Source organism: Peromyscus eremicus, chromosome 9, assembly GCF_949786415.1.
Source record: "Peromyscus eremicus chromosome 9, PerEre_H2_v1, whole genome shotgun sequence".
Lineage (NCBI taxonomy): Eukaryota > Metazoa > Chordata > Mammalia > Rodentia > Cricetidae > Peromyscus > Peromyscus eremicus.
This window is the reverse complement of record NC_081425.1, coordinates 85,985,609-85,998,233: the sequence shown is the minus strand read 5'-3', so window position 1 is coordinate 85,998,233 and position 12,625 is coordinate 85,985,609. Positions and strand designations below refer to the sequence as shown.

Here is a 12,625-nt window from a genome sequence, read left to right as displayed (position 1 = left end):
CTATTTTTTCATTATTTCTATGATTTTATTTTAACTATGTCTTAACTATCATGATAATTGCTCTCATCATTCCCAGCAATATTGGGGTCCTTGAGGTTAAAATCATGGCTTTTCTGTTCCCCAGTTTCTTTTGCTATAAAGTTGGGGTGAAAGATGCCTACATATTATTAACACATCTTAGCCCACTTCCCAGTAGAGGAAAATTTGAGGAACTGAACCAGAAGGTAATTGTTGACATTCCATTTTCCATCCATTCTTCCTTGATTCATTTGGTACATATCAAGTAGTGACCAGTGTTTGGGTTTCTACATATCTTCACTAAAACCGGAACTTCAAACTCATTTGAAACACTACAAGCAATGCCTTCCTTAAACAGTGGTCCCTGGTTATGGATACCAAGGTCTGGGATTTCAACAAAAGCCCGCTCTCCTCAGGAGTCACAAAGCCTTCCTCTTCCCATTCTTGGCTTTCATTTTCTGAGGCCCTGTCATTTATACTACTTGATTATGTGGGGCTAGATCCTTGCTAGGCTCTGGAAACATAATCCCAGTCTGAGAGTCTTGGTGGGAGAAGGTGGCTGTCCCCTCCTGATATCCATGGAGTCCTTCCTACTTTCTTGTTTCGCCAGAAAGTTGGCAAGGTCAATCGATGCCTGAGCCAGCCTCAGCCAATCAGACAAAGAAGCCACCCAAAGAGTATGATAGAGAGCACGAGTAGATTCTGGGCCTGGCCTCATCCTCCATAAAAGCAGAGGGAGCCTTTGCCAACCAGAGTGAACCCAGAGCTAGCTGGGTGGGCCAGCTAGTCCACCTTGGACTGGGGAAAAGAGAAAGGATGCAACTCTAGATGGCGGGTAGAGCCCTTTGCCCAGTGGGCCACCAAGACCTTCAGTGAGCCCATGCTTTCCTCACTCGGGGGCCCTGGGGACATTCCTGTGTGCCTATACTGGGCCTTGAGTGGGCCAGCTCCCTCCCATATATTGATTTTTTCTCCTCTCCACCAGCAAATGGGGAAGTTTTCTCCATGGGAATTCAAGGAGCCAATCATGTCAGCGTCGAAAGGAAAATACAAGGACCTCATCCGAACTCATGGTTTGGCAGGAGTCTTTATACTGAGGTTAGAGGAGACAGTAAGGAAACAATATATTTAAATTAAGAAATACCCATCAAGGAACAGTACAGATGATACAAAGGCAGGCAATAGACTATGATGGTGGTAAGGAGAACTCTGCCTAAGGAGCAGGCGGAGTCTCGAGCCAGACCTCTGTGAAATCAACACTTCTGATCCCTCTTTGGCACCAGCCACAGTGAACGAGTGCATTACCTTGTATTTGGGGATGGTCTTCAGAAGTTCTTTTACTGGGACATCTGTGCCAACCACTCCCAGAAGAATGCCCTTTGACCTCTGCAGAAAATAGACATTAAGCAGAATACAATAGATTACTGTCTGATGCCTTCTCTGAGACCACTAACTCAGAGCTCTGTAGGCTTCTTGTTTCACCTTCCACTCAAATTATAGCTAGTCAAGAAGGGCGTGTCTCTGGGCTAATAGCAGCACTCTTGTACTAAGACATTCTAGTGCTCGCCTTCTTCCTGAAAACTGAAACATGGTGTGCAGGAGCCTAGATGTTTCATGGCCAAGGACTCTGATTATGAACTAGCTTCTAGCAATACTTTCTGTAGGAGAGATATAGTGTTTTGTTGTTTTGTTTTGTTTTTTGGAGACAGGGTTTCTCTGTGTAGTTTTGGTGCCTGTCCTGGATCTCGCTCTGTAACCAGGCTGGCCTTGAACTCACAGAGATCAGCCTTGCTCTACCTCCCAAGTGCTGGGATTAAAAGCACGTGCCACCACCACCTGGCCAACTGTTTTGTTTTTTTTTCCACATGCACCACCATCTGCACCCGTGAAGGAGACGCCTGGTGGCCAAAGGGAGACACATTTCTTTTTTTAAAGCAGCATTGTGGAACCAGTGTCCCCAACTTTTCAGGGGAGGTGGTCACTGTGATTTGCTGAAACTCTCAATAACAGAAAGGCCATTGGGAAGAACACACACATTGCTGCTCTCTGTTGCTGTATGGTTTTGTTTGTGGTTTGAAGAGGGTTACAGAAAACTCACATTCACTCAGAACTTCAGTGGTACTTCAGAATCCAATAGCATTTGGAAAATAGGGTCTTTGCAGATACCCTAGCTAAAGACCTCCTGAAGAATCATCTGAGATTCGCAGAGACACTTAAACATTATTACTGGTCTCCTTAGGAAAGAAGAGATGGGGGTGTAGAGAGAAGGACACATACAGACGATGTAAAGTGAAACGATGCTTCCATGGGCCAAGGGATGTTGGGCTCCACAGCCAGAAACAACAAGGAAATATTCTTCCCTTGTTTCTTTGAAGGGACCCTTCATCTTGATTTCAGACTCTCAAGATCCACAACTATTTGGTAAACCATCCCACTTTGCAGTACTTTGATATCTTGCTCCAAAAAATTAATCAAAGATAACCGAGGAGAGATGCAGCCACCACAGTCAAGAGTTGTCTGGGAATTCCCCTCCTCTGGTCATTGAGTATCTAAATTTTAGAGGGACTACGGATGCTAAGAACTCTGCTCATCCCTCTTATTTACATTTGGCTCACTAGCCCTCACAATGAATTAAAACCAGAGGAATAAACTCACACGCAGTATCCTTGGGGTGGGGGAGGGGAAGAGGTCACCAGAGCTTACAGAGCTTAGGTACAAACTATTTGAGAAATGACCCTCCCAGCACCAGGTAGAGACACAGCATCATACTCACAGTTTCGTTCTGCTTACTAAACACAGGCATGGCCACTGTGGTCATCAGGACGAGGCCCTGATCATCAGCAAGCTGGGTGGAGAGAGGAAAGACAGTTACTGGGTACACCGTGGATGCCTTGGTGCAGAGGCCTCCTGTTGACCAGGGCATCCTTTCAAGCCAAAGGCTGCTGAGAAAGAATCCTTGGGATCCTTTGGCAGGGTGGGAGCACAGAATCTCTCTATCTGATCTGCAGGCCAACAGTCCCAGGCCCAGACTGGAAACCCACCTGTCAGTCACTCTGGTTGATGCATCTGGGTTCAGCTCTTTTGCCTGAGATGACCCTCATTTGGATTTCAGTGATTTGTTTTATTACAACACATCACTGTTACTGTTTTCCTCCCCAGACATTTGTGTTTAGTATGTGTTCTAAAGACACTTCTGATAATGCAGGATCAGAAATAACAGACCTCAGGGGCCTCATGAAATGTCCTTAAGGGAGGGAATAGAACCCAGAAGCTCTTACTATCCCCAAGGCAGGCGGGCCAGTCAAGCCCCTTCACCTCTTCAGATTCCTGAATGCTAGTCCCAAATGGAAAGCAAAGGAAAAGACAGCTTTAGCATATGACCCTGAAAATCACCAGGAGGAAGCTAATCACTGCTTCCAAAGGAATTACTCCTGAAATCGGAAGCAACCCTGCAATGTTTTCAGCTGCATACAGACACTCTGAGACCTCTGGGCACATCTGCTTTTCATACTGTGCTGGGGGAGGGGGGGGCAGTGAGACAGGTTGGAACAGCTGTTCTGCTCCAGTAACAAATGGGGAAACAGAGTCTCAGAGCACAGTAGTAGCCTTTGGTTCAAGACCAACCTAGCTCTGATTGTCAGCTTTGAGCGTCTTAGCTGCACTAGTCAGGTCTTCCTGGCTTCACAGGAAGATGCACCAGTTCAGTCCCCGGCATGGAACTCTGACATAGAGGCATTCAAAGGACGCTGGATTCTTTTCTCTGCCCTCGGGTCATACAGCAAGTACATGGCAAGATTAGACTAAAGTAAAAGAGCAAAGACTTTTTTGGCACAGCTGGCAGGCAAGCCCAACGGGAGAGAAATTCTTTCTGTTCCCTGTCTTCCTTGAGCACCCACTGCGGAACACTCTGAGGTCTGGACTTCACCATCTTCAGTCTCCGGCATGTTTTGATGTTCTATTCACTTTGCCATTGGTTTAGTTCCATGGAGGAATTGGTGCTCTCTCCATGGAGTAATTGAGTGCTTTTCCATCACACTTCTTTCTTAGAAAGAGGCCACCTAAGGAGATGATTCTAGAATCTAAGTGATTGACAGCTATACAGATTGTCTAGTGTCTCCTGCAAAAGTCATTGAAATTAGACTTAGTGCATCTTTTCTATTGTTGCTTTCTTGTTGTATGTTTTCTTGTTTGTTTGTTTTTTGAGAAAGTGTCTTATATAGCTCAGGCTGTACTTAAACCCCTGATCCTTTTGCCTTTACTTACCAAGTGCTGGAATTACAGGTCTGCACCCACCACACCCCATGTTCTCCTGTTTATTTAGTACTCAGCAAGTTACATATGTATCATGCCTATTAGCGTTGTTGCTATGGACCTTGCTGCTTACAATGTGATGCCAGAGACAATAACATTCCAGTGCTCGGCATAAATGCAAAACTTCAGGACCTATTCTAGACTTTTCAAATAGGAATCCTTATTTTAATAATTAGTGTACATTAAACCAAGGAAGATTGTTACAGGGAGATCTTCCCCATCTCACCCCCATTCACAATTCAGAAGCAATAGAAGCACTGTCAGATGTTAGAAAAAACTCCCAATAGAAATGGAGGGAACACGCTAATCTTGCATCTATTTTGAAATGAGCCTGTGGTCCTCTATGAAAAAGGAGGCAAAAATGTCATGGTCTTTAAGGACCAGAAAACCTGTGGTATCTTTCTGGCTAACTGTGGTGTCTGTCCACTTGTCTGATCAAGTACTGTTCTGGATGATGGCTGGGAAGATCCTTTCACTGATATAACGCAGATGCAAACAGGAAGACTTTGAAAAAAGCAGATGCCCTCTACAATTTGGGTGGGCCTCATCCAATCAGGTGAAGGTTTTAAGAGGATAGACACACCTTGCAAGGCAGGAGGACTTATGCCTCCAGTTTGACTTGGAACTCAACATTGAAACATCAACCCTTCCTGTAATTTCCAGTTCACCAACCTGCTCCACAGATTTGGATTTATTAGAGTACACATTTATATTCTTTAACATAAAACTCAGTCCAAATATAAGTCTGTGTGTATGTAGGTATTTATATGCACATATGCATACACACATAGGCTGTCTTTATATGCTTATATATATACACAACATATTATACACATGCTTTCTCTGTATAGGTTTTCTTACTGCTCTGTCTTTTCCAAGACCTCTGACTAATTGGCATGTTACTCAAGCAACTTGCTAGGCATTAGAATAAGTAAATAATTTATTTTCTAATATTAATAACCAAATTGTACTAACTCGAGACAATGTTGACAGTTCTTGTTGTGCCAAGAATCAAGTCAGCTAGCATATGTAGTATAGTAATTGTTTATGGAAACGCAGTTTCAACTTCTACTAAAAATACTTAAAGTATACTGTGGTGGCCATTGGAGGTTCAAAAGCAGACCCAGTCCACAGTAAACAGCTCTCTTTGCATTAGACATCCCATTTCCCAACTCCTTGATTAATCCTTGCTGCTATACAGAAACACTAATTTGAGCTGATCCATAACCCTGGACAATTTCCACTTTGCAACTCAAATCAAAATTTCAAGCAATGCCAACATGGATCACGATGAAACCAAAACACACCACTGACAGTAATGAGAAATGAAGCTTTTTCCCTGCAACCAGTGAGAGTCAGTTATAAATCACGAGTAATTGTCCTGGCACAAACGCAAGATCAGGGGAAATGGACTTCCAAGTGTTCCGCCAGAGTATAATAGTATCAGCTTCACTCGGGGAAAGAAAAAAAATCCTTATACTATTGCACTTGTTCTAGAACCGTTCATCTGTAACCAGCCCCAGGTAAACAGAAGAAATTCAGTATGTCCCGGCAGGCCAGAGTTCACATGTGGGACTATGATCTTGTGTACTATTCTGCTAAGGGTTGTGGCCCACTTGTAGACTGGCTTGGCCAGAGTTCCAACCTGCAGGCTTCCTGTGGAACCCAGCTTGTCCTATGGACATAGAACCCAGAAATAGCACGTGTACAATATTATGACCCTCAGCCACCCTTCATCAGCCCTTGTCTCCCCAGGTTGACCTCTGTGCATCTGAAACACTTCGTGGAGGAGAAAATCAATCTGAAAGTGGGCTTGTACCATAAGTCCTTTATGATCTGAAGGCACTCTGTGCTGCTGTCACACGAAGGAGCAGTCAGACCTCCAAGCAGAGATTATGCAGCCAACCATGGCCAGAAGCCCTCTGTCTCTGACACTCACTAGGGGTTGCCGGCTTTTCTGTGGCCCCCAACCTGGAGTTGCTGCTGAGGCAAGACCAGGACCTAGGATTCATATTCAAGATTTCCAAGAAAAATGCAGACACAGAATCCACACTCATTTTCCAAAGGGTAGAAGTAGGAGATGGGGGTCACCCTGGTCTACCTGGGTAAAATCCCATTAAGTCTAAATGGGAATCCTAAAATGAACTGCTGTTCAATTACACTTGTCCAAACTTTGAACAGCCCCTGAACTGCTTGGCTATGGTGTTCTGCTGTATAATAAGTGTATATTATTCCATATCCTTCACTTCCTATGCTACATAATGGGGACCGTTCTGGTATCAAAGGAAATGATGGATAGTAATGCTGAACATCTGGTTTATAAAACACAAACTTGCTCAACAGATTGACTGCTTCCTGTCAGCTCCCCAAGTTAACCATGCATGTGTCTCTATGAACGTGCATCTGACTCATGTGTGAGGTCTGTGCAGCTATGCCAGGCCTCCATCCCCAGAACTTCACGAATTTCCATGGATGGCATCAGACAGGAATGTGGTCAGTACCTAGGGTGTGGCCCCCAACAGCATAAGACAACCAGATCCCCAGTTCACTGCTGGTCTCCTCTTTGCTAGTCATTGTTTTCTTCCAGAACTTCCTTAAGCCTCAGCTCTATGCTGCACATGCTCTCTGCTGCATGCTATAAAGATAACTAGGGACAAGACTGGGGTGTCTCCCTCCAAGGAACCCCAGGTGCACTTAGGGAATCAGAAAAACTAAGGAGACAGAGGGAGAAGTCTAGCAGAGGCTGGCACTCTGGGTCTCCTGTAGTGAGCAAAGAGTCCATCTTCTCCTCTAGCTTGGGTTCGAGTGGGCATCTTGTATTTATTGATACCCATCAGTGAAAATGGCAGATCCAGAATGCCTCCTGAAAGCTGGCTTAACAGGCAGAAAGCAGTCCCCTGCCTCACTCTAACTCTCCTATAGTAAATTATTGATAGGTGAAACGGTACCAGGGAAGAAGTTTAGAAACTTCTGGGCACTTTTCCTTTCTTCCCTGCACACATCACCCCCTTCCCCTTCCTTAGATAAATCCTTTTTATCCTCCAACCACAAGGTTTCCTGGCAGCTGATGCCTCTCACCCTGTTCATACGGCTAGGTAGCCAACCAACCAGTTTCTTATGTAGATGCATACATCATCTAAGCCAGAAGGTTGACTTATAATTAGGCACGATATTTGATCTGGACTTTCTGGGATGTCTTGCCTTTTTGTTATCTCAAGCTTGTGCAAAGATGATCTTTCTGGTGGGTGGTTCTAAGAACCCAAGTTTGGCACTCATGTCCCCTCATTCTAGATAGAAAATTAGACCCCAAAAATAGCCACCAGAGAGAAGGAGAGGAAGGTGGAAGAGAGGAAGAACAGGAGGGAGGGGGAGAGGAGAGGAGGGACAGAGAGAGGAGAGGGGAAGGGAGGGAGAGGTAGACGGGAAGGGAATGCTAAAGAGACTAAATGGGAAGAGAAGAGGAGGACACCAGCCTCTAGATGCCTTCATCCCTAGCGACTATACTTTACGATGGTATGTTGTCATTAGGATTTTATGAAAATAAAAAACTTCATAATGAACAAGAGCTTGGCTGCTTTGAGATCTCCAGTAAGAAGGTGCACTCTTGGGAGTCTCCTCTGGTTAACCAGCACGGAGACCTAAGCCTCTGCAGGGCAAGAAGGCAGGCCTGGAGTCGGTGTTGGTGAGTGTGGTTCTTCATGGGGACTGAGAACAGCGGTAGCTACTGAGCAGCCCAGCCGCTGCTTTTGAAGGACATCTGTCTGCCTTGCCGTTTTTACATCTCCGTCCAGAGGGAACTGATGAGGCCATTGGCAGGATGCTGCTTCTCCTGCAGCTGGATGCCCTGAGGGTTGTGCCAAGGCTGGGGGCCGTGGTGGGGGGGAGGTGAGCATTTGAGCAAGTTAAGGGCAGCATGCTCGGCAGCACATTCGAGGACTTCCAGGTGGGTTCAGCAGAGTCTCCTGGCAGATCTGCTCAGCCCTCAAGGCTGAGGCTGGAAGGGAAGGTTGTGCACAATGGCAAACTCTGCTGGGAAGACTGGCTCTTAGCCAAGGGCAAAGGCTCATTCACTTACATTCTTCCAATACACTATTTCTTCTCTATTTCGCTCCTCCGTTTCTAAGCTTTGCTTATTGAAGTTGCTCAACACACTGACTATATTAATAGAGTGTTTAGTGTAAGTTCATAATACTACCATGCATAGATACTTTATGCACGAGTGTAATGCTTAAACACAAAGCCACTTTTCTCTTGTTTCAACACCTACAATTAAGAGCGCTCAGCACTCTGTAAAAGAACACTGTTGCCATCTAGTGGTACTCTATGTGAATTGCAGGCACACTGCCCTGGGAGAGAAAAAGCCATTTGCAAAGTATGAGCTTTTCCAGTAAAAACACATTTAAAAGGCTGCCAGTGTTATTTAATACCTACCTAGATGAAGCACAAGCTGCCTTAACTATTATTCCTCTGCCTTGACAGGAAAGGAACAGTCCTAAGAGGTGGAAAAACACAGCTGTGTGCACCTTCGAATACCAAGTGAGGCATTTTGAATGGAAAATAACTGACTATTTATTGGTGTAGAGTTTGGGAATGCAACCAGGCATCCCAGAAAAAGTCAAGTCCTTTATGACTCACTTTCTCAAGTGCAGCCTGAGCAAGAGGAAGCTGTCTTTCTTTCATCCTCTCCATGGGCCCATGAAGTCTTTGAGTACTTGGGAGTTCTGGGTGCTACATGATGATGGGAATTGTGGACAGGTGTGTCGCCCGTGGTCTCCATTTTACACCACACGGAAAGCTCCTGAAGGTCACTAAAATGATTCCTATACAAGTTACAGCACAAGAGAAACTGAGAAAAAGACTCAGGCGAGGGGGACAGGAGCAGGTGGTACAGCTGACGCTCCTCATGGTTAAACAGTCTGGACCTTTTCACCTTCTATCCTTAAACAAAAGACCTCCTCTGTATGTCTGTCACCTGCCACTGCCCCCAGACATGTTCCACTACTGTACTGTCCGTTACCACGACACGATTATCTCTACAAGTATCTTTAATGCCAAACTGGGATCTTAGGGGAGGAGCCTAGGAGGGACACACGAGTGTTGCAAGATGTGTTCAGTGCAGACGCGACCCTGGTGAAGACAGGGGCAGCCTGCAGCTGGGCGAGGTTTCGAAAGTCCCTTCACTGGTGGCGATGTTCACTAGTTCAGCCATGTTTTCCATGTGAGACAGGGTCAGACAGCTTGTCTCTCTGATGCCAACACTGCCTAGCTCAGGCGGTATGCTTTACTCTCATAATCTTTGATTTCCTCTTTCTGTTGTTCAATAGAGGCCAGTTTTGACATGCTGTCTGTAAATGTGCATATTTAAACATTGATAAATTAACATTTGATTTAGGATCTAAAAGGCCACTTGGAAATGGGAAGGGGAAGGAGCGGCTTGTTTTATTAGTGGAACACAAAGGCTCTCATTACCCGCCCACCCCCCCCTCCGCCCCCCCCCCACGGTAAGAGGATGATATGTATAGATACACACATATTCTGATGACATGGGGGTGGCATTTAGGGTGATATGGCAGTAGACTATAAATACACATTTATAATTAACTAAAAAAGGAATTTTTCTGGGCATTTTTTATTCTAATTCCAGAACCCAAGTCCACATGTGATCTCTTTCAAATTTTAAATGACCACCTCACAGGAGAGTCTAGATAAATCCCAACATCTGGAAAAATAAACCAAGTAGCAGAAGCATACATGTTGTATGAAACTATGTGTTTCATACAACAGTGATGCTTGTCTTTTGTGCAGACACAGACACTCGTAAAAGGAAATTTGCACAGACAAGTGGGATGCAACTGTCAGCAGAAATCAGAGATCACAATCCAAGTGGGTATCTGCAGAAACACATCCAATGAAGGACTATTTACAAAGGTGGAGATGTAATGCATGGTTCCCGGGGGATTGGCACAGGTCCTGGGAGCAGGTGCTAGAAATAAGGGGAGGGGGCACTCCTGTACCAGAAAGAGGGGTACAAGGGGCAGTTGTGAAAACTGAGGGCAAAAGGCTGGGCTCTGATGGCCACTACCAAGAGCCAGGATTTCCCACAGGAAGGTATCTACAGTAGAGAGCCAGGATGCTCCATGGAAGAGCAGTCAGGCATGGCAAACTCTTCAATTTTGATGTTTCCTACCATCAAAAACAACTCTTCAAATAAAACAATAAAACTCTTAAGTAGATGTTATAACAATTTCAAGTCTTAAATCTGAATGTTGAGGATACAAGGTTTTTTCTGATTTCCTTTCGGTGTGACTGAAAGTTTGAACAGCAAGGATGCTTTCCCTAAAGGCTCCTCTATAGAAAACACTGCATAAGTAAACGCACTTAGCAGCATATACCTGCAGTGAAGATTAATGCTGCCAAACTAAAAATGCATTATTTAAAACAATAATATGAAGTCCTAAGTCCCCTGTTGAAATCCCCCTTTTCACAAAAATAGAAATAACCTGTTACAGAAACCTTGGAAACACATTCACACTGAAAATGCCATCAGAATATCGTTTTCATAGTCTAGGTTAAACATATTGTACTTGACCATTAGTATTTGGAATGGTCTTTGCAGTGAGGAGCATGAAGAGGCAGATATTTCCTTTCTTTAAAAGCTGGTTCTTTCAGTGCAGACAACACAAATCATTGTTTATGACACTCTCTTGGAAGAGCTCCTTCCCCTTTAAAAATCCAGGCAGATTATGAACACCGAACACTGTTTAGATTTCTCTTGTACAGGGCATTTTTCAACATTTTTGCAAGATGCCTGAATCCTGAATAAAATGAGGTTCTTGCAAAATGGAAGTAGAAAAGCAAGAAGTAAATATGAAATAAATAAACTTTAAGCAACGTTTCCTCTTCTTCTGCCCTTGATTGTCTTGGTAAATTATAGTCTTTCAACCCATGAGAATGATACTTAGATGTTAATTTGCTTTTGTCTAAGACAGTTTCTGTTTTTTGTTGTCTTTTTTTTTTTTAAACTGAGTCACTGTTGCTTGCATGGGAGATGCTGAATTCCAACGAGACCTTGCCTTAGACTACATTGTCTAAATACAAAAGTAAGCACAGTGCCCTCTCCAAACTTAAGCTGCATCTTGTTTAAATTGGACTGCTGACGTTGTTTGTTTTCTTTCTCTTTTTAATAACCTAAGGACAACTTTGTGAAAGATAATGCTGAATGAGAGTTGGAACATCTTTAAGAAAAATCTAGAATCACTCTTGTAAGAAAATAGCTATTATTTAGGAAAATATCGATGCTGTTTCTCTTTCCCAGTGATTCTAAGATAGAAGCCATTAAGCAGGGAATATAGTTTATAAGCAAACATTTCAATAGCATCAGCATGTTGTCTTTGACCAGGAACACATCTATAAATAAATCCACGGTCAAGAGAACACTACTGATTAACATCTGATTAACATATCTGAAAGCTGTCTTGGAGACTGCTTTGTTTGTTTATTAGGAATGACCTGCTTATTTCCAGAGTGCCCAGGAATGAGGACAATGGGAATGACCACGGAGCACTGGATTTGGGCCAGTATTCCTGATGAGCCTGACACACAACCGACCCCCTGTTGCGGCCAAACATTCATAATTTCACAAACGTGGTTTAGACACCTCCCAAATAGATGCCTGAAAACACAGCCAACAGTTGGAGCTGTGGGGCCCTGGGACAAAACCTTCCCCTTGTTTAAAGACCCCCTGAAACGTGGCTTCCTCCATAAAACCTTCCCTAACTAAGTGGAAATGGGAACCAGATGTCCTTAAACTCCACTACAAAGATAATCATATTTACTCTACAACCAAAGATACCATCTAGGCCCAAATCTGTGCAAACTGTTAATACAGCTAAGTCTCTGAACACGATGGCTGGAAGGGACACGGGAAATTGTGTAGCGCCTGTGAACTCTGAGAGCAGGCGGAAGAGAGCCTCCTTCCCCTCCAAGCTTTCAGCAGAGAGCCTAGTACACAAAAGCGCTCAGCAAATGATCCTCGAGTGAATCTATCCCAACATCACCCTTTTGTTGATTTTGTATAGGAGGCTCAGAGAGGAAGGCAATCGGGCAGAGTTAGTAGCAGAACTCGCACGAGATGCTAGCCCTCCTTCACTTCAAGCCTGCGTGTACCATGTCACCATCAGGGTGGCTAGCTTGATGATAAGGACTCTCTGAGGAGCTGGGACCTTCATGCTGCTGCTGCTAGATGCAAACACTGCATGCTGCCCAGCCCATGCCACGGTTATAAGGGAAATGACCT

At 44.3% G+C, this 12,625-nt stretch overlaps 1 protein-coding gene across 1 annotated transcript in view; it reads right to left on the bottom strand.

Moving 5' to 3' along the window:
- The window catches only part of Cacna2d3 (calcium voltage-gated channel auxiliary subunit alpha2delta 3), an 827,473-nt gene that overhangs the window by 182,019 nt on the left and 632,829 nt on the right, over positions 1 to 12,625 (bottom strand). The window contains exons 15-16 of the mRNA XM_059274534.1: positions 2,792 to 2,863; positions 1,324 to 1,404 (exon numbers count right to left, since the gene is read on the bottom strand). Coding sequence (XP_059130517.1) covers positions 1,324 to 1,404; positions 2,792 to 2,863 — 153 coding nt within the window. The remainder of the gene's footprint in view (positions 1 to 1,323; positions 1,405 to 2,791; positions 2,864 to 12,625) is intronic.